The 20,752-nt window shown below is 34.2% G+C and overlaps 2 protein-coding genes and 1 long non-coding RNA gene across 3 annotated transcripts in view; 1 reads left to right on the plus strand and 2 right to left on the minus strand.

Moving 5' to 3' along the window:
* Window positions 1-921: 921 nt before the first annotated feature.
* On the plus strand, window positions 922-1,458 carry LOC131875389 (uncharacterized mitochondrial protein AtMg01250-like). Its single transcript, XM_059219499.1, has one exon. It carries the CDS (start codon window positions 922-924, stop codon window positions 1,456-1,458), a length of 537 nt encoding a protein of 178 aa, XP_059075482.1.
* Window positions 1,459-9,392: 7,934 nt separating this feature from the next.
* Window positions 9,393-20,752, minus strand: part of LOC131033421 (linoleate 9S-lipoxygenase A) — a 42,408-nt gene continuing 31,048 nt past the window's right edge. The window contains 5 exon segments of the mRNA XM_059220154.1: window positions 9,393-10,062; window positions 10,065-10,399; window positions 10,694-10,957; window positions 11,043-11,225; window positions 11,227-11,345. Coding sequence (XP_059076137.1) covers window positions 9,626-10,062; window positions 10,065-10,399; window positions 10,694-10,957; window positions 11,043-11,225; window positions 11,227-11,345 — 1,338 coding nt within the window. The 3' untranslated portion in view covers window positions 9,393-9,625.
* LOC131033467 (uncharacterized) lies at window positions 11,420-12,016 on the minus strand. The gene is made up of 3 exons (XR_009103619.2): window positions 11,891-12,016; window positions 11,705-11,790; window positions 11,420-11,536 (listed from the first exon to the last, which is right to left on the minus strand). It is a non-coding gene; the product is annotated as an uncharacterized LOC131033467 (long non-coding RNA).

A 20,752-nucleotide genomic window follows, 5' to 3' on the forward strand; every position in this document is an offset into this window, starting at 1 on the left:
TTGAATGTTTCAGCTTGTTAAGAAACTGGGCTTTTTAAAGTTAAGGATTAAGGATTGGAATGTGATGCATTTTAAGAATATTTTTGGAGAGAAGGCCAGGATTCAGAAAGAAATTGAACAGCTTAATAAGAGCATTATTGCTTCAGGTATGTCCTCTTTATTGTATGATAAGCTTAAGTTACTGAATCTTTAGTTGAGTGAGATTTTGGCTAGGGAAGAATCTTATTGGAGGCAAAAGTCTAGTGACCTTTGGCTCTTCGAAGGGGATAGAAATACTAAATTCTTTCACTCCTCTTCTAAGCTTAAGAGACTTCGCAGTCAAATTTCCTGTATTATTGATTCTAATGGCAATAGTCTAGTTGATGAAGATGATATTGCTTCCGAAGCTGTTAGGTTCTTTAAGTCTCTTCTTACAGTGGAACCGGTTGCGGTAGATAATGAGTTTGTGAACTCGATTCCCCCATTAGTGTCTCAAGAAGATAATAAGATGCTTATGGTCCCCTTCTTGTTGGCTGAGCTGAAAGAGATAGTATTTTCCATGCATCCGGAAAAGGCACCGGGCCGGGATGGTTTTACGGCTCTATTCTTTCAGAAGTGTTGGGACTTTATAGGTAATGACATGCTGTTAGCCTTGGAGGAATCCAGAAGAAATAGGTCGATATTGAAGGAGCTTAATACTACTCTTATTGCTATTATTCTGAAAGTGGATAATCCTAGCGCTTTTTCAGACTTTCATCCTATTGCCTTGTGTACCACCTTATATAAAAATTTTACTAAGGTTATTTCGGTTAGGCTTTCTAGGCTCCTTCCTTGGATAATTCCCTTGGAACAGGGTGGTTTTGTGCCTGGTCGGGAGACATCTGAAGGTGCATTTTAGCTCATGAAATCCTGCACTCCATATCTCAACAAAAGGTCTCACCCATGATTCTTAAACTAGACATGCTTAAGGCTTATGATCGTGCTAATTGGCAGTCCCTTGTGGCTGTTTTGTATCATTTGGGGTTTTCGCATTGTTGGATCAAGTGGGTGTTTTCATGTATATCCTCTGGTCGCTTCTCAGTTTTGATTAATGGTTCTCCCTCAAGGATCTTTGCTTCCTCCTGGGGAATTAGGCAAGGGAATCCCTTGTCTCCTTTTTTGTTTATTCTTTTGGCAAAAGAATTAAGTAGGGCCATCTCTAATGCTACGTCATCTGGTTTATGGTCAGGTATCAGAGTGGATGGCTTCCCTTCTCCACAATCTCATTGCTTGTTTGTTGATGATACGCTTCTGTTTGGGGTGGCCTCTCTGAGGGAAGCTCGAGTTATAAAGAAAATCATCTCTGATTATGCTGCTTTTTCTAGACAAAAAGTTAATAATCAGAAGTCTAAAGTCTTTTTTGTGAATGTCTCCCCTCTAGTTAGGGACAAACTCGTCCGCTTTTGGAGTTTCCAAGTAGGGAATTTTTTGTGTATGTAGTTGGGCATTCCTTTCTTTCTGGGGTCGGAAAAAGCCTCCTTTTGGGATAAAGTTGTTCATTCAATAACCTCCAAAATTTCCTCCTGGAACCACAAGTGGCTTATGATGGCTGGTAAGATCCTTTTAATCAAATCAGTTTTGAATGTCATCCCTACATATTTGATGTCTATCCTGCAGGCTCCCTCTCAAGTTATCAAGGACATTAATTTTTCCCTTAGGTCCTTCCTTTGGAATGATAACGTGGGAGGTAGAAAGAAGATCCCTCTCCTTGCTTGGGACAATATTTGTCACCTCAAAGAGTTGGGGGGTGTGGGTATTCATGATTTAGCTATTCAGAATAAAGTGTTGGGGGTGAAATTGATATGACAGTTATATGCAAAGCCTCATAGAAAATGGGTTTCCATGATGCTCGCTAAGTATTTAAGGGGAGCATCCAGAGAAAGGATTTTTACAGCTACATCTCTTCTAAAGGGTTCGGCATTCTAGAACTTTTTGGTTTCTTGTAGGAAGGTTGTCTTACGAAATTTATCTTGGGTTGTCCATAGTGGGAAAAAGGCCCAGTTTTGGGATGAAGTTTGGAATGGGCATCTTGCTTTTTCAGCTATTCGTGACTGGTCCTCTTTGCCTGGTATTCTATTGAAACTTTGGGGGCCTCTTGTTGCAAATTATTTTAACATTATTTCCTCAGGTCCATGTTTAGTGGCTAAATGGAAGGATATCCCTCCCTAGTCTATTGATAACGATCTTATACTTGCCTTTGTGGAAGAGCTTCATTAAAGACCTCTAATTTTTCACAATAAGGAGGACTCCTTGGTCTGGATTAAGAATGTTGTAGGTTCATATTCAGTAAAAGATGGGTCTAATTCTTTGGTTCAGTCCTCTTCACCCTCCTACTGGCCTACTAAGCTATTTTGGCATCCTTCTTGTCTTCCAAAGGCAGGGTTTTTTGCTTCGTTGGCAGTCCAAGATAAAGTCCTCACTGGGATGTGATTGGACAGACTTGGGATTACAACAGTATTTCCTTGTGTTTTTGGTGGTTATTTTATGGAATCTATGGATCTCCTTTTCTTTTTATGTCCATTTACTTCTAAGTGTTGGTATTGGTTGTTTGGTATGCTTGGATGGTCTTCTGCTCTTTGTCCAAATCTATTTTCACAATTCATGACCTCGCCCTTGTTGTTTTCCTCTTCGTTCTATTCATCTCTTTGGGTTGTCTCCCCATCTCTGGTGGTCTGGAATCTCTGGCTTGAAAGGAATTCTAGAATTTTCAAACATAAATCTACCAACCTGACTAATATAATTGGTAAAATCCAAACCTCCATTAGTGAGGTGGTACTTTCTTTCATCCATAAAAAATTAGATCACCTCGGGTCTTTTTCACATTGGGATAATTGGGTCACTTGGAAACAGTCTTTGCTTCATTTGATGCCTTCCCATGGAGCTATTTTAGATGGGCTATCTTCTCTTGTTAAACGCAAGATGGCTAAATGGAGTCCTCCTCCCTTCCCTTCATTCAAACTTTAGTTTGATGGGGTTTCTAAGGGGAATCCGGGAAGGTCTGGTGTTGGAGTAATTATTTTTTATCATTCTTCAAAGATCATCAAAGCCGTGGGAAAATATATTGGTCAGGGTACCAATAATGTGGTTGAGTTTCAGGCTTTGTCCTTTGGGCTTGATCTCACTCTTTCATTAAACATTAAAGATATTGTTATTGAAGGAGACTCAATGCTGGTCTTTCAAACAGTTGTTGCCAAAAAATGTCTCTCTTGGCATTTTCAATATTTTTTAGACCACATTCTTCTGGAATTAAAAGGCTTTTCCACTTTCTATATCTCTCACTGTTTCAGGGAGATCAATGTATCTGTGGATTTTCTAGCGAACAAGTCTATTGTTGAGGGTGCTGATTTATTAGAGTTTGGTCCTTCAGACATTCTTGTTTCTTGCATGAAGCTTCTTCCTTAGTAGGTCTTCCTTTTAGGAACCTTCTTTATTTTCTATACTTGGTGTGGTTTTCTTTCATAAGTGCCTCTAGTGAAGGTGTTGGTCTTTGGGACAATATCGTTGCTGCTGACATTTCCTGGTAGAATTTCCTCATGGAGTAAAGAGATTGTTGTAGATTCTCCTATTGGATTGAGATTCCCTTTATGCTAGTATCCTCTCCCATCTCCTTGCCTTGTGTGGTTTTTCACTTCCCTATATGGCTATAAGGGGGATGTTGTCCTGCCTTATGGTAGCATCTCTATTGTAGCTATATTTGGTAGTAGCTCCTCATTAAGTATGGATGAGCGAGGGGCAACTTATGTTTGGCTGACAATTTTGGTATTGAATGGGCTTTTGTTTTGTTTTCTATTTATCCTATGTGGTTGCTTGCTTGGTTATTGTGGATATCTTTGTTGATGGATATTTCAGTTTCCATTTGATATCTTGGGGACTATTTTGGTACCAGCCTTTATTCATCTCCACTCATTTCATGTGTGTGGGGGAAAAAGCGAGACTAGGTTAACATGCCCTAATCCTACCTTTTGACACACATTACGGAATACGAAAGAGCCTAGAGGTATCACACAATTGGCTACTTCTTCTTGTGAAAGAGAGAGCCACGGGCTACCTATTAGGATTTCTATTCCTTTGTTGAAATTGGAAGATCAAATGATGCAAGTTCAATCCCTAACCCCAAAGTGCAAGTATGAACTAATAACAAGATTGCAGAATTGAACTTAAACAATGGAAAGCTGTAAACACAAGGACAAGACAAGAATGCAAATGCATACCTGGAGTTAAAATCTGACTGAAAATGTTCGAGACGGGGGCGCGGGTGCCACTGTCCTGATTCTGCCCCTGAAACTGCTCCGGAAACTGCTGTTTTTGCACTCTGGAAAAGTTGTCAAAGATGCTGAAAATGTTGTCTATCAGGAGGACCAGGGCGCCCAGCGCCCCTGTCCCAGGGACCAGGGCACCCAGCGCCCCTGTCCTGGTAGGACCAGGGCACCCCACGCCCCTGTCCTGGTCTTTTGCTCCGAAACTTGGTGTGAAGTTCTGTCTTTGTCTGCTTCTCCCGGATCTGCAACCTGCGGCGTCGTCCGAGTCCCGAAACTTGCACTTATGTCTGAAAAGGTGTTTGGGTAGCTATATAGGGTTTTGCCTTAGTCAAACCCCCGCTTCGATGATTTCCACCTCCACGAATAGCCAAGTTGTATTGTAAAATGTATTGTGTGTGCAGACCTAGTGTGTGTGCAAGGTCCTTAAATGCAAGAAAGCAAACTAGAGCAACCTAGAAAGTAAACCCTAATTGATTGTAAATGATAATGTAAATGCTCTAAATCAAGATGCAAAGTGATCTAAAGCATGAATAAGTGATATATTGAAGCTTATGCAAAGACATGAAAACAACATGAAATCATACCCAACCCTCAAGGGAGGAGTACAAGCCAATCTTCAGTCGGTAATCTCCTATTGTTCTTCAATGTCTTCCAAGCCCTAAATAGATGAATGAAATTGATGAATGCTTGATAGATGGATGTTGAATGTTGTTGAAGTCTTCAAAGATCTGCTCTTTCGCTGCATATGAGGTCCTGAAAATCAAAAATCGGATCCTTTCCAATGAAGAAAGAGAGCTCTTATATATGAAACCCTAGGTCTTAATTTCGACTTTTGGCCAACCTAGAGATTGAATATCCCACCAATTTCTTGGGGTTAAGCTTTATTTTATGATTGGATTGCGCTCCTAAAATTTCGGGAAAAATGTCCGGGACCATGTGCACTCCGGGCGCCATGGTCCCGACAACTTTTCACCAAATTTTCAGGGCCGTCGGATATGATGATTTTAGAGAGAATCCCAAAGTTACAGGTGATTTTGAGATGTTTTGACCCCGAAACCAAGCCCCCAAGTTCGAAATAGGACTTAATTAGGGTTTTTGATTAAGTGGTGTATTGGAGGAATAAAATGAAAAGGGCACACTTTAATGAAAGGGCCCAACTTTATGATATAGGAGATGATAAAATAGGACCTTAGACCTAATTAATTTAATTAATTAAGTGCTAAAGGGGAAATGCAATGCAAAATACAAAATGCGCCAAGGCGGGTGCTAAACTAGGTGTGAAATTGTACCACCCTAGCAAGTGCGTACAATTTACGACGCTACATCATGCTAATTATTAGCTAGGCATGGGTTTGCTAAGTTATATCTATTAGATCCTTTGCTTTTTTGGGTAATCATTTTTCTTTATGGTCGGAAGTGGGTGCCTTTGCCATGGGTTTTCGTATCATAATAACAAGAATTGGTCCTTCTTTTGAATCATTTCATATCATGATTGTTCTTCTACTTAGGGAGTTGCTTTAATGATTGGGGTTGTTGTGAGGTATGAGGTAATTTCATCATTGGGTGAGCAGCCTTTTGCTCGTCGTTTTCTCTTATGATGGAAAGATAATTATGATCCAGTTATCTTGCTCTCTATTATATTCTGGATGGTGTATAGATATGGCATTCATTATATCTTTGTATTTTTTTTTCTAACACAAAATGCTCTGTTTTCTATGGGAGTTCTTGTCAAAATCGATGGATGGTGGCTTTTTTCTGAGGAATTGGAAAGAGCAGTTAATATGGTGGTGCAGAGGGTTTCTTATTCTATTGTTACTTTTGTGGATTTTGTTGTGGACTATTCTTTGGATTGGTCTCATCCTTCTTCCTGAGGGTTTTCATCATCCTTCTCTGCTTCTTATCTGGATGGGCATATGTTTGCTCACCATTTTGCGCTGTCAGGATTTCTTATTCTTGGTTCCCTTCTGGCTTTGTGTTTTATTCTCTTCAGAGCCTTGGACTCATGTGTTCTATAGACATATTGGCTATTGGGGTGAGGGCACGGCTTATGCTTAGACATCGTTGGCTTCATTCTGGGATGTTCTCTTCTAGATTGGCTCTCACAACTTCCTTTATATTTAATGTGCTTGGCTATGTAACTGGGGGGTTTTATTTTGGATGCCTATGGGCCTTTGTAATGGGTAGATAGGCTTATGTTCTCTTGAGCAATACTGAAGGGTTTTCTTACTAGTTCTTTCCCTTCAGCAGTCCTTGAACCAAACACCATGTAAAAATAAATAAAAATAAAGATTTAATATAATTTTAGTGGTTCATCCACTTTTATTAAAAAAAAAAAAAAAACATCAAAAAATCATTTTTTTCTAACATAACATTTCATTATAACAACTTCATAACATATTGAGTATAGACATCAACATCAATGGAGGATGGACATCCAATCATGACAACACGTCCAATAATCTCCATCATAGTTTTATATGCAATTGCAACTATGATATTAATGACAACACTACATTGAGGGTTGATATCAATGATAACAAACTGGAACAATTTTCAATTACTCTTCTCTTCAATCCTTTCATAAAAATATATTGAGTTTCCTCTCTAGACTTTCATACATTCCTCTACATCTTTTTATTAATTCTGTTTAACCTCCACAATACAATCTTCTTACTCTATTGGCATTAATCTTCCACAACCTCATTGCATATTCCACTAACACTTATTTTTTTATATTTATTATAGGTTTATGATTACATTATACTAAAAGGATTTTATTTTTTGTGTTTCTATGAAAGATCCATAGTTGTCAAACTCCTCTTCCTTTTTTCTCAATAAAATATATGTTGTGTTTGATCAGCTTCTACGATTGTACTCTTTCACTTTTTTCAATGAAAATTTCATGAGATTTTTTTGTATTGAAACTAAATATAATAAGAAAATTCCTTGACATTATTTTTTTCCACCTCACATGATGAGGTAACAATTTCTTTTTCTAATTCATTCTTAAAATTGTTAAAATTAGTAATTTTATTCTTATTTTTAAATTCCTATATTTCATATTGCTTCATTTATCTCTCAACAAAAAATAATACTTTGTCTTTCCATTATTGCATCTCACGTGGAAGATTCTTTTCTTGAGATTTTTTTCTCTTCTTTTTACAAGAACTTGTAGTTTACCTCTCCTTGTCTTATTCTCAAGTTGTCATGCACTCTCTCATTATAAGAGAGATTTATTTTTCTTCCTCAAAATAAAATCTCTCCTCTTAAGTCCTTTTCACTATTTTTCTTGCAAGAGAGTCAAAGAGGTTCTTTTAAAGTCCCTTTCTTATAATGCATATTTGAATTATCTAAATATTTTTTTACTCATGTTTATTGGCACTATTTTTATTTTCCATCACCTTTGTTCCTTCATAATAATTTATATTTATTTTTTCTATCACATTATTGTCAATTCCATAGGCAAAAAAGATAATCAGACGCTAAATTTCTATTAGCTCCTCATTGGAGATTGAAGAACAAAAATAGGCCCTAACCATTTTGGTAAACTCTCAAACAATCGTAATCAATTTTTTTCTACTTTGGTTTGCTAAATCTAGTTCGCATCGACTTTTAGTTTAGCTATCTTCACTCTTTTCAATCTTATTAATTAATTTATTTAAATCAATCATTTTAATATATTCCTCATATTTTATTTGTGTTCCCTCTTGTTATTTTGTAGGTTCATAACTACTTGTATTGTCAACTTATATATTTTTACAATAAAGAGGGAAAATCTACAAAATAAAATACAACCACAACTATGTAGTATCATTGCATAGTAATCGTCTATGCTTCTCTTATCATCAATTTTGAACTCAGTATCTAACTTATTCAATGACAAAGACTAGGTTTCATCTTTTTACTTGCTTGAAATTTCCTTGGACACTTAGTTCACTAAGCATAATCTCACTTTTGATTTCCTGAGTTTTGAAATCTAAGTCATAGTACATAGCTTAATCTAGGATAACAATCTACTTTGAGTTGGACACTTTAGTATTATATTGAAAAGAGAAAATAATCTAGTTATTTTTCATAAATGGAAATCTTTTACTCTTGTTTATTCCATTAAGCAAATAATATTTTTTTATTTTTCAATAGGATGTTAGAAATAGTCTATAAGGTGACCTTAGTAGAGTAAAGAAAATTGTGCACAACCTCTTCATCTTTTTCCACCTATTTCATTTGTATTTAAAATAAATATCAACCTCTTATGTTTTCTTCCTCAACAATTTGACACCTTTCTTTCTAATATCTAAATCTAGAATGAATAATTTGGCAAGTTTACAAACAAGAGCCTTCCTTAAGTAAATGTCATATTCTCCTTAATCAAACCCCTATATTTTAGTTCATAATAATAAATCAAAATAAAAAAATCAAACACTCAAAATATTCACACAAAATTAACACAACAAATAATAAAATAAAATATGATTTTTGTCTCTATTTTTATTTTTCTCTTTATATATTTACTTAACTCTTACCCATGACAATATTTTTAATATTTTTGTTACTATTTTTTATTCCATTATATAAATAATTATTTTATGTTTTTCAATAGAATGTTAGAAATAGGTAGAAGGTAACCTTAATAGAGTAGAAGCAAATTGCTCACAACTCTCCATCATTTGCCACCCATTTCATTTGCATTCACAATGACTCTCAATCTCTAATGTTGTGTTTGCTCAACAATTTGTTCACCTTGCTTTCTAATATTCAAATCTACAATGGAAAACTTGACATGTTTATAAACACTTATGAAGAGTCTTCCCTAAGTGAAAGTCATATTCTTTTTATCAAACCCTATTTTTAAATTCCTAATAATATATCAAAATTATAAATTCAAATACTCAAAACATTCACTTGAAATTAACACAATAAATAATAAAATATAATTTTTGTCTATATTTTTATTTTATTCCTTATACATTCATTTTACTCTTGTGACAATTCTTTTTAATTGATTATTTAGAATAAATAAAAGTAAAAAAAATTTCCACAATTTAAGAACACAAATACAAACCAGTAGTTTTTTTATATTGAGTAAAAGATCAATACAATCACTTCTGAAAAGACCTCAAATTATCACTGCTGTAAAAACAGCTACAACAACAACAGTAAAAATTTCAATACATCATTGCTGTAGATGTTTCTACAGCAGGCACAGGCATAGCCTGTACAAAATAAAACAACTATAGCAGCATAACAACTTGAAACAACAATAGTTTTTGACTTAGATAATTAACATATACGACAATATGTAAAACAAGACCACGCTAAGAAACAATATATAACTTATTTATCCTCGCTCAAATGGAAATGCTATTTGGAATTCCTCTGAAGGTGAGCCCACCGATATTGCTGTCATCTGAAGTGTTGGGAAATAATAGTGTGTAAGGAAGCTTTGCAGCGCCACATCGGTTTTTCAATCTTGGGTTCTCATTTCTGGCCTTAATCTTCCTCTCGATCTCCAACAGCTTCCGCTGAAATTGCTGAAAAGCTTTTTCAACTCGAGGATCATCAACCCATTCTGAAGCAGAACCCTGACATAGGTAAACCTCATCTGTAGAATGCTTAGATAAAATTTGCAATACAGCCATGATAGAGGTGGTTGTCACAGGGTCTGCAAGAGTTTTGAGAAAACATGCTTCTGGGTCATCCAGGAATTGGGAATATTCTCTCGTTCCTTTGCGGGGAACAAGCTTTCGAGTAAGACTGGGATTATTGGGCATGAATCCAGCGTACCGTACTGTCCAAAATTCACAGCAGCATGGTGAGCAGAGGCAACCCAGATGATGGTGGTAATGCCCTCCTTCAGATCACTGAGTGTGTTCATCTCGTACCATCCTTCCTCGTCATCCTTCTTGTCTTCATGCCCAACCTCTATTATCTCTTCCCACCATTCTTCAACTTCTTCATCATCCTTTACAGCTTGGTCACTGCAATAATACAGTGATATGTAATCAGACACCCAAGATTTCAAGGCATCCCATATTTCAAGCCAATCAACTGCATATGGGTAGTCTTCACCCACAAGCTTCAGCCCATTCACTTTATTTGTTGGATCTGGAACAGCCATGCCTCTACACACCAAGACAAATACATCCATCAGACATTGCATCCAATTAAAAGAGTTTAATTGGAATGTACATTGACAAAAACGGAAAAATCAATTATAATTTGTTAAGAGTATCTTTACAATTCAGCTTAGTGTCCAACCTATTTTACCTTATACTTACAAACTGTAACTACGAAGGGATGAGCTCCCCTATAAATAGAATCAATCACACAAGGGATGAGATGAAGTAAGAGGAGACTAATCCCCCTAGAAATACAGTCAATCACACAAATGAATTTAATTTAATATTATATTTTACCTTTTAAGAAGATCAGCTGGTAGACCTTGCTCATTTAATCTCCACCCCACATATGCTTTGGCAGATATCTCCATTGCATGTTGACCTGGGCTGAAACATTGCTCGATGATACCCCCTGCATTTATCAATTTTTCCCGAGCTAGACGATTGATTTCCATGGTGTTGCGAAAGTGAGGGACAAGTAACTTGTGAAGGGGATGCAGTTTGCTCATATTTCTATTAGTGACGACGATGAATGGCTCTACTACTGCATGCGTTCTGAGCCTGAAAGCATGAAATGAACCTCAAAATAATTGAATGGGTCATAAGATTTTGCTTCCATACAGTTGTTGGGACAGAAGTTACTTACCAATGGCTGACAATCTGCTGATAACGGGAATCATTGGATGGTACATGAGCTTTGGCCAACTGCCACAACCATCCCTCATCTTCTCCATCGTAATCAGGAGTGAAGACGCGCCTCTCACAAGGTCTCTTAGATGTGGAAGGCAAACACAATTCTATAGCAATAGGGTCCAGAGTTCCATCAGAGAAGAAAGAAGATGGTGCGGGTTGCATAAACTTTGCTTGTGGGAAGATTGTTAATGCGCTCTACGTAGGGAATGTAGGCATCATGGTAGTCTAATATAAAGAGCTTCTTTAATTTAATAGCCTGAGAAAATCCCAATTGTGAGAAACATAACTATGATAATTTTTCCAAAGAATCAAAAGATTTTGAAGGAAATACCTCTTCTAGACTTCCACCGAGAAGCCATCTAAGTATGGATGTAACTGTTGAGCATTGATGGAACTCTTCTGTGGATCATAAATTTGTGCATTCAAATTGCTAAAAATGGGGAATCTCTGTCGCAGTGAAGCTTATCTCAAGTCAATATAGCAAAATAAGATGCAACAGTTTCGATCAATCTTAAACTACACATTAAACAACATTAAACAACATATTAAGTATAACACTTTTAAGCTGTGTGAATTCCTCATACACATGCCAAAATATTAAAAAAATACACTTACTCGTACACGTTCGATCATCATGGGATTGACTCCTGAGAGTGTTTGACGGGCAAACTCTTCGTCTTTCATCCACGCATTGTCATCCCCTGCGTCACAATACCATCAAGGAGAGCTTAGGATTTTGTAACCCAGCTTCTACTGCAATGCTTATGGTTTTATATGAAGCATGAATTGAAGCTTACTTACTGCTTATTATATTAGGTCTTGGAAACCTTAGGATCGCTTGGTCCTCAGTATCCAAAATCCTTTTTACAATCTGAAAGGGAACAGCTTCTTTGACTAAACTAATTGTACGATCAGTTGTAGATGAAAGTCCCCTGCTATAGAGCCGCTTAACCTCCTCCAAATCGCCAAAGTCTTCTTTAAGCAATTGTGAATCGGTTAAGTACTTTCTAACCAAAGCTTTCAAGTTATGGGCTAGAAAGTCAGAACGACTAGCATGAGGCCAGCTCTCATCTGCCGCAATATAGAAGCCCGACGAGAAGGATTCTGGCAAGATGCTACTTAGCATTCCATCTGCAAAAAACTGATACATATATTTCAGTCGGTTACACATATAAATTTATCCCTCCCTCTGCAAAAAAATAAATACCCACTTGATCTTGTGCGATTTCGGCCAGTTCTACATCTCCGAGGATATGGGAAATCTAACGATCCGCCGAGAGTTGTCCTCTGGTCATTGTCCGGATCACCCAAATCATTGTAAACATCGTAGTCATAAATTCGATCCCATTTCTCCCTCTTGCCCATGCCATCTTCCTTCAATATGCTTAATTAGCTCTTCTCTCCTCCACCTCCTAAGCCCTTTTCTCGTTTCCTCCGGAGGATAGCTCTGCAGTTGCTAACACACCAGAGTCATTTCATATTTCATCGCATCTTTTCTTTTCTAAATGGAGAATTTTAACAATGAAATAGTGTTATACATTATTCGCAAAGAAATTTTAACAATGAAATAGTGTTATACATTATTTGCAAAGAAGACTCGTTCAGCTTGAAAGTTGCAACAGACTCTAGCCATCCATGAAGGATAGAGAAAATTAATAACCCCTTGACCAGGGACACGAATGGAAACATGCTTGAGAAAAAACTCTCGAGCATGCCTGTTTTTCAAAACAATAGCCCCAGGAGTACCGTACTCAGGAGGCCAATAGAAAGTGATTTCGTGAATTGTATCCGTCACAATTGCTTCAGAAGAGGGGGTGTTCCAACTCAATTCAGCCTTACGGGGGCTTACATTACCATACCCTGTTTCTGCAATACCCACAAATGTTATTACCTATATATTATCTATGGGCTTGAAATTTTCTACTCCTGAACTTTATTCAATGATATATATAATGTTTCTTACCATTATCTATTTTGTCACTACTGGCCAATTGAAATAACACCTTTCTCTCCCTGAACTCGGAGAACCTATCTACAGCGCTCGCTGTGAAATCTTTAACATCCAGAAATGGTGCTTTTCTCAAAACTACAGTGCCTTCTAGCTCTGCAACCCTCCTCTTATTGCTTATTTTTGTGTCAAAATACTTTTACAACTTATCAAAAGACCAAGAGAATGGTTCTCTAGTCACTTGTGCACAGCTATGCTTTTGTTTTTGCAAATTGTAGAGAGGATTTCAGTATTTATAGGCGAGTCCATAGTTAATGTTCTGCCTGATGTCACAGTGCTGATGTGAAAATTAATGTTCTACCACGGTGGTGATATAAAGTTTCTTGTCCAATTCCCATTCCTTCTTTTCTTTTGAAATATTAGTTAAGTTGACAATAATGGTCCCAATATATGGGGAGTTAATTTGTAAATAGGGATATGAATCTAAGTCACGGCTCAATTGTTTTCATCGGGGTTGCAAATGGCTTTATTAATAAAGATCACAAACAAAGTTAATATTGAAAAGTAATGTATGAGACTAATCATCATGAATTCATTTTGTATGTCGTGTAGTTTTATTGTGACAGATTTTTTATTTAAATATAGTTTCCATGTTTATCTATTAGTTTTAAGAATGTATGATAGATACATTAAAAAAAAAAAATTCGGTTCTAATTTTTTTTTTTGAGGTAATTATCTTTATATAAAGATCTTGTGATGCTAAGTACGCTGAGTTTTATATTGCACAGGAAAGGCCTCATTGAGGCACGATGTTATCCATTGAATTGAATAAAAGTTTATTGTGTCTGGAAACATTCTCTATTTATGTAGCATTGTGTGTTTTTGGTTAAAGCCTCTGATTTCAAATTTACAATTGGTATTAGAGTAGAAAGCTTCTAGGTGAATTGAATCTATAGAAGATCCAAGGTAGCATAAGAGATTGATTATTTGGGGGGCAGCATATAGAAGAGGGGTCACAGAAATTAGAAGATGTCTTAGAAAAGGCCATAGACTAAAATGATTGTTATTTGGAAGATTACTAGTGAAAGATGTTCACTATTATATCAACTAAAAAGTGAAGGGTAGACAACTCAGAAAATCCATTTGAGATTTGTATGTGTATCCAGTATCCAATACAAACACATACTACTATGCCATAAAGTGTAAATAGACACAGTTTATTTCCCACATTAAAACCTTAGAGGAAAGAGATTGGAATTTTAAATCTTGTCAAATCAAGAAGTTTCAACAATATGCATGCTTTCAAATTCAATATTATAGAATCATAAAACAAAAGAAATAAGATAGAAAATAGAACACATATATTTATGTGGGAATCCCCTTTCAAGTAAAAAAAACCACACTCCAAAACTAGAGAGCCATTGTATTATTCAGCAACGAAGAATATAGTTACAATACAATCTTCAAGCTCTAAGCTATTACATGGAGATTTACATCTTGCTCCATCCTGTAGAAAATCTGGTAGCACATCCCATATGAAAAAAACTCTCATAGAGTTCCTTTAGCAACACTTATATTTATAGAGCTTATAATACAAAAAGTAGCAGCTTCTCAAATTCATCTACATTCAACATATCTTTAAATGTATCCACTCAATGTATCTTTAACATATAATTAAAAACTCCTTTCGCATAACTTTAGCACAAAACTTAGTTTCCAAACTTAACTTTGCCTTACTATTAAACTTAGCAACTTAGGATATTATTAAATATTCACTACATTAAAAAAATAATATCCATATAAATAATGCTAGGAATCAAAAGTTGAGAAAGCTTGATCTCAATAAAAAGGAATCACCAAGATCCCGTTGGCAAAGACATGGAAAAAATCACTACAAAGACAGGAACTATAGTCGCCTCCTAAAACAAATTGTGGCATTAGAAAGACATTGTCCACCACTCAAGAGAAAGAATGAATCTTAGTTTTTTAATGATTTTTTGTCAAGTGCGAAAAGTTTCCCTATAAATCAAGGAAGTTGCTAAAGATTGTGAGAAGTCATTGTTTGAAGATTTAAGTGCTAAAAATCAAGGGATTTGCAAATCAACAAATTAAGCCACTAAAGTGTGACTCGAGGTGTTTTGGTTGAGATCACTAAATATAGAGAAGATAAAGAGAACGAGCTTACAAAATTTGAAGAGAAGAACAAATTTGAACTAAAGGAAAGTAGATCGCAAGATTAAAGTTTGTAGAAAAGGCGGAATGAAATGCTCAAAATTGTTGAACTGGTTGTTGAAGGAAATTCACCAAGTCTAAGAATATTTGCAAAGAACCACAAATTTGTGGATAGATCAAGATTTTGGAGATAGAAAGTGAAACCACAAAAGAAAAGTCACTAGTTTTGTTTAAGATAGTCTTTGCCAAAGCGAGACTTGAAGGTTCTAATATAAACCTCTCATCAAGAAAAGGATTGAATAGAAAGAGATCATAGAATATTAATCCATCAATTTGTCGACAGGTGAGATTATTTTTTTTTGACTCCATGAAGGAAATCAAGTAAAGCAACTATAAAATATGAGTATAAATCATCTATCAATGGGAAAGTCTGGCAAAAGAATGAAGAATGAGAATGCAACTTTAGTATGTGAAAAGGATATTCTGAAAGATGAGGTAGTGAAATTAAAAAGGGAAATGCAAAATTATAAGAAAATTTAATTTTTTTTGCAAAAAAAAATCAGAATCGTGAAGTTGAGAAGTTGAAAGAGGAAAATATGCAGTTAGATCAACTTCTTGTAGCATGCAAGAGGAAAAATGAGATTTTAAAATTGAAACCTTCATTGTGTGATGTCTCATATGGTACTAGTTATTTGTACTCTTCATTTGATGAATCGATTGATATGGATGATGTACCCAAAAAAAAGTCAAGTAAAGAATTGAGACCTTTGAAGGAAAGAATGTGTTCGAAACTACCAAATTTGCAAGTTGTGATGGCAAGAATGTTGGCTAAAATATCATGAATAAAATGGGTTATAATGGAAAAGGTATAGTAAAACATGGACAATGAATTAGACAACCCACTCAGCTACTTATGAAAACCAAAAATGAAGAAATCACATATGCTAAGAAATATAGAATTGATGTTTCCAATGTTACAGGTTCATGTGCAAATCTAATCAAAGAATGCAATGTTTACATTGTCATAGGAAAGGACATAAAGAACAACAAAAAGTGTTGGGATCTCCATCCTTGTATAATTTGTAGGTTGAAGAATCATTGTAAACAATTAATTTGAAACAAAGAGTGCAATGGACAACCTATGAAAGGTTGTATGCAAACTGATTATGGATGGATTGATTGATCCAATTGGAAAAAGCTTACATGTTCAAAAGGTTGTAAAAGCCTAAATGTTTGCATATAAACAAGGGTAATGGTAAATCAAGATTTTAATGTTTAAGTCAAGTGGTTGATGATTGTTATGATTGGCACATTAAAAGGTCCATGCAATTTAGAGGACTATAGATGAGTCTTCTCTATCTCATGAAGGTGAGAAATAAGTACATGCATACTTGACTTCTACAACAAGTGTACCAAATGAGTTTTTCAAACTAGATAAATGTAAATATTGCATAATGAGTTGCAAAGGTTTGGATTTTTCCACATTAGGTTATCTTATAAGGATCATAATAAGTTGTAAACATTTAGTTTTATAAGCTTTGAGATCATATTGTAAGTCTCAGCATCAAGGGGGAATGATGAGAAGTGATACATGAGCCTCACCACCTTGCAACTCACTTTGACTACTAAAAGCAGTTTTATTGTAAGAAATTTTTATTTAAATATAGTTTGCATGTTTATCTACCAATTTCAAGAATGTGTGATAGATACAGAGAACAAACAAGTATGGTTCTAGTTTATTTTTAGGGGTAATTATCTCTATATAGATATCCCCTTGTGTTAAGTGTGTTAAGTTTTGTAATAGAATAAAAACCTCATTGCTAAGGCACGATGTAATCCACTAAATTGGATAAAAATTTATTGTGTGCATGATAACATTCTTTATTTCTATAGCATGTGTGTTTCTGGTTAAAGCCTCTAATTTAAAATTCATAGTTAATTTATTTGTTTTCATATTAAATTGAATGTGTTGTGTTAAATTATTTCCTATTACTAAAATATTTCAATAATATTTATTGGCATTAGTCATTAGCATAGTTCTTGTAGTTACCCACTCTCTGAGAACTCATTTGTCTTAAAGGATTTTTTTTTGGCATAATTTGAACATATGAATCAATATTGGAAAAATGAGATCATTGAAAATCTAATTCTAAGAACTTTCCTATGTACTTATTTGGAGGGATTTTCAAATCCCTAGAAGGGCACTTTGAGTGCATAGAAGTTATCATTAGGGATTGGATACTCAAGGAAACCTTTGAGGTGGTCTAAGTGTGTTGTTTTTGAGTTTTAGAAATGTTGAATACATCGGTTTGTATATTTATGTTCACAGGAAGTTTATCATTACACCTAGCATAAAGGAGAAAGTCTAGTTGGCCAAGTGAAGTCTTGTAAGGGTTAAAAACCTTTCATTGACCATCCCTAAGGTGTAATAAGTCCTCCCCTATACTTGGTTGATTTTTAGGTAATTTAATTTTCTACTTGTGCTATGTTGAGTTGCAACATGATATCGTATGTTTGCAGTTGAGCAAGTGGACTTCTACTTGTGCCAATGGATTTTAAGATTGAGCTAGTTAGCCTAGTTTAATAGATTAGATTTTGATGAACCCCTCATCCCATCTCAGTGTCATTTGTGAGAGGATGTGATTATGGTTTGTGTTGGTCGTCATTAATAAGTTTTCTTTCCTCTCTCACTCTTTATGCATTTTCTCATCGTGATTGGTACCATCGCTATTATTCTACCATTTTCACCTCACTGTTGTTATGGCTTGGTCTTGTTTAAGTGTTCTTGTGTGTCATAGTTTCTCTTACAACACTTTGGTGCATGTTGCCATGCAAGTGCAACATCTAGTGTTGCACATTTGGCATTTAAGTTGTTAAGTTTATCTAGAATTTTTCTTAAAAATTATATCACATTTTCTAGGCTTGTTTCTGTGAGGATTCCTTGGGGGGGCATTACAAATAATACTTGATTTAATCTTTATCAGAAAGCTCAAAGATTGGAAATTCCTCCTCAAATATAATAGAAAACCCACACAAAATTCATTCAACACTAAATTTTGCACATTAATTCATCAAATTTGAATCTCTCAATTTCATAAAAATGCACAAAAAAGAGAAAATTTAAAGTATAGCCTATAATATATGATTTTCATCACAATTTGCAACATAAATGGTTGTTTTTACAATCATTCCAAACACTCAAAAACACCACAAAAATACTCTCAATCATTACAAGGGAAGTTACACTGAAATGGGAGTTTTTGTAAAATATGAAACCATCCAATAACAACAAAAACTTAAAGAAAACCCAGATCTACCCTAAGTGACTAAATTTGTAACTCATTAAAGATTTGTTGCATTCTCTAAATAAAGATGCACTCTAGATTCGAAAGAGTTTCATCCTTTGATCCTCTCAACCCATGGGGTTTCATTCACAAACTAAAATCCTTATTTGGTTCTTCATCTAGGAAGGAGAATAGTTGAAGACGAGTGCTAAAAAAATCTACAAATGAAATAATTGGCAAATAGATCTAAAAGAAATCTCTAGTAATGAATAAACAAAGATGAACACCATATTGGTCACCAAAGAAGTCCAATCCCTCAATTAGAGGGAAATATAAAAATTTGAATTACATGTAACTCCCTCCTTCACCTCAAACAAATGGCACATGAAAATCTCTCCTAAAAAAGACTTTTAAAACATGTTGAAATGGACTTTAAAAATATTCCAAGAAAATTCAACACCTAATTCAACGGCTGAAGCTACTTTGGCTCCAAAACAGACCTTTCGTATAGTGTGTTAGCGACAGGCTATTCAATTGCAGTCATTTATTACAAAATTGATGGTGTAAAATGTGCAACTAACACATGTGTTAGTCAATCCGTACTGGTCATTTTGGAGCCAAAATAGATACATCCTAATTCAACTAATTAAATAAAATATTTTTTAATATTTAATAACCCAAATTCATAAAAATATAATTTAAATCAAGAAAAAAAAATTTAAATAAACATATCCCTTAATTATATCACATTAGCTCACCAAGAAAATTGAAAAAAATGAAATGAGCGTAAATTTAAAATTTTCACCTAGTTTGAGACATTATATAAGGACATTTATGTATTTATAACATGAATATGAAAATTCATCTACCTCAACATTAAGATAGGTTGTCTATAACCTTTTAGAGATGGTCATAGTTAGTTGCTAAAATATGCATGACGAGATGAGATGAGATAATTCTCAAATCCTACCTAAATTAATTTGACTTTGAAGTTCCCATTGACTTGGGTTGGAAGTTTATTTTTATGTTTGTCAAATTTTAAGACACGTGATCTAACAACTAATATAGAAATACTTAACATTCAAAATACATAATTTAAAAAATAAAATCTTAATTTTGAAAAGATAAATTTTATATATATTGTGGTATATTTGTAATATATAAAAATATTATTTGTGGATATCAAAATATTTTATATGTTGAAAGAAAGTTTAAATAAGATAGAATATGTAATTTAAAAAAAAAATGTCTACAATTAAAGAAAAAAACTATTCTTATTGTTGTGTTACAAAATTAAAAATAATTATATTTTAATATATTTTATAGCAATATAAATTGTAAGATAATTGTACTTATTTTTGTGTAATATTTATTTATTAATTAGTGGAATTTTTTTATATATTATTTGATTGATATATATTGTAAAGATGAGTTGTACTCAAACTTAATGATGAAAGCAGTCTATATTATTTTTAAATATGATTTTTTTATTTTTTTTAAGAATTGAAATTGTATTTTGATATTTTTATTAATATCCATATTAGTGTACACAAGGTTTAAAAATTGTAAGTAATTTAATATACATTCAAAGAATTACATATAAAAGTGTACAGATGGATTGAATATAATATAAATCTTAGACAAATATAATATAAATCTAATAGAATAGATTCAATTGCATTGGTCTATTATATTACAAATCACTTTAAACTATTTTGTACATGATTAATTAATTTATACTTTTACAACCATGGCTTTGCTCGCTAATTTAATGCAATTGTATTATGTAAGAGTTTAAGCTATCAGCTATGAGAAAGATAAGAATGATAATCATGACATATATAGATCATAAATTTAATTTGCATAATGTTATTAGAATAATTCCAATCTTAGAAGTACTCTATTTACAAATGTCCATAAATTTTATAATATATCTTATTTTAATGAAAATTTAACAATAAATAAATTTTCCATCTCTAATTAAAAATTAATATGATGATGAAACTATCAAAACCTATTTTACCTTTAAGTTGTCAATTGCAAATCTATGCATTTGGGTTTATATTCTAATATTTTGGTATTTTCTATGGTGTGCCATGAAGGGCATGTTGATGCACATACCATTCTTTTATGTTGTTGTGAAGAACTTTTTCAAGCTTAAGAACCAAAAATGATTTGAGTCTAAGTAGGTGATAAGACGTTGACCTAGGTCTCAAAGGCAGGTTGAAACTATCATTCTAATTTATACTCATCTTCCAA

Source organism: Cryptomeria japonica, chromosome 4, assembly GCF_030272615.1.
Source record: "Cryptomeria japonica chromosome 4, Sugi_1.0, whole genome shotgun sequence".
In the NCBI taxonomy this organism is placed as follows: Eukaryota; Viridiplantae; Streptophyta; class Pinopsida; order Cupressales; family Cupressaceae; genus Cryptomeria; species Cryptomeria japonica.

Bases quoted from the DNA above. Each gene is read 5' to 3' on its own strand.
- LOC131875389 (XM_059219499.1), top strand. From the start codon at position 922: ATGATTCTTAAACTAGACATGCTTAAGGCTTATGATCGTGCTAATTGG.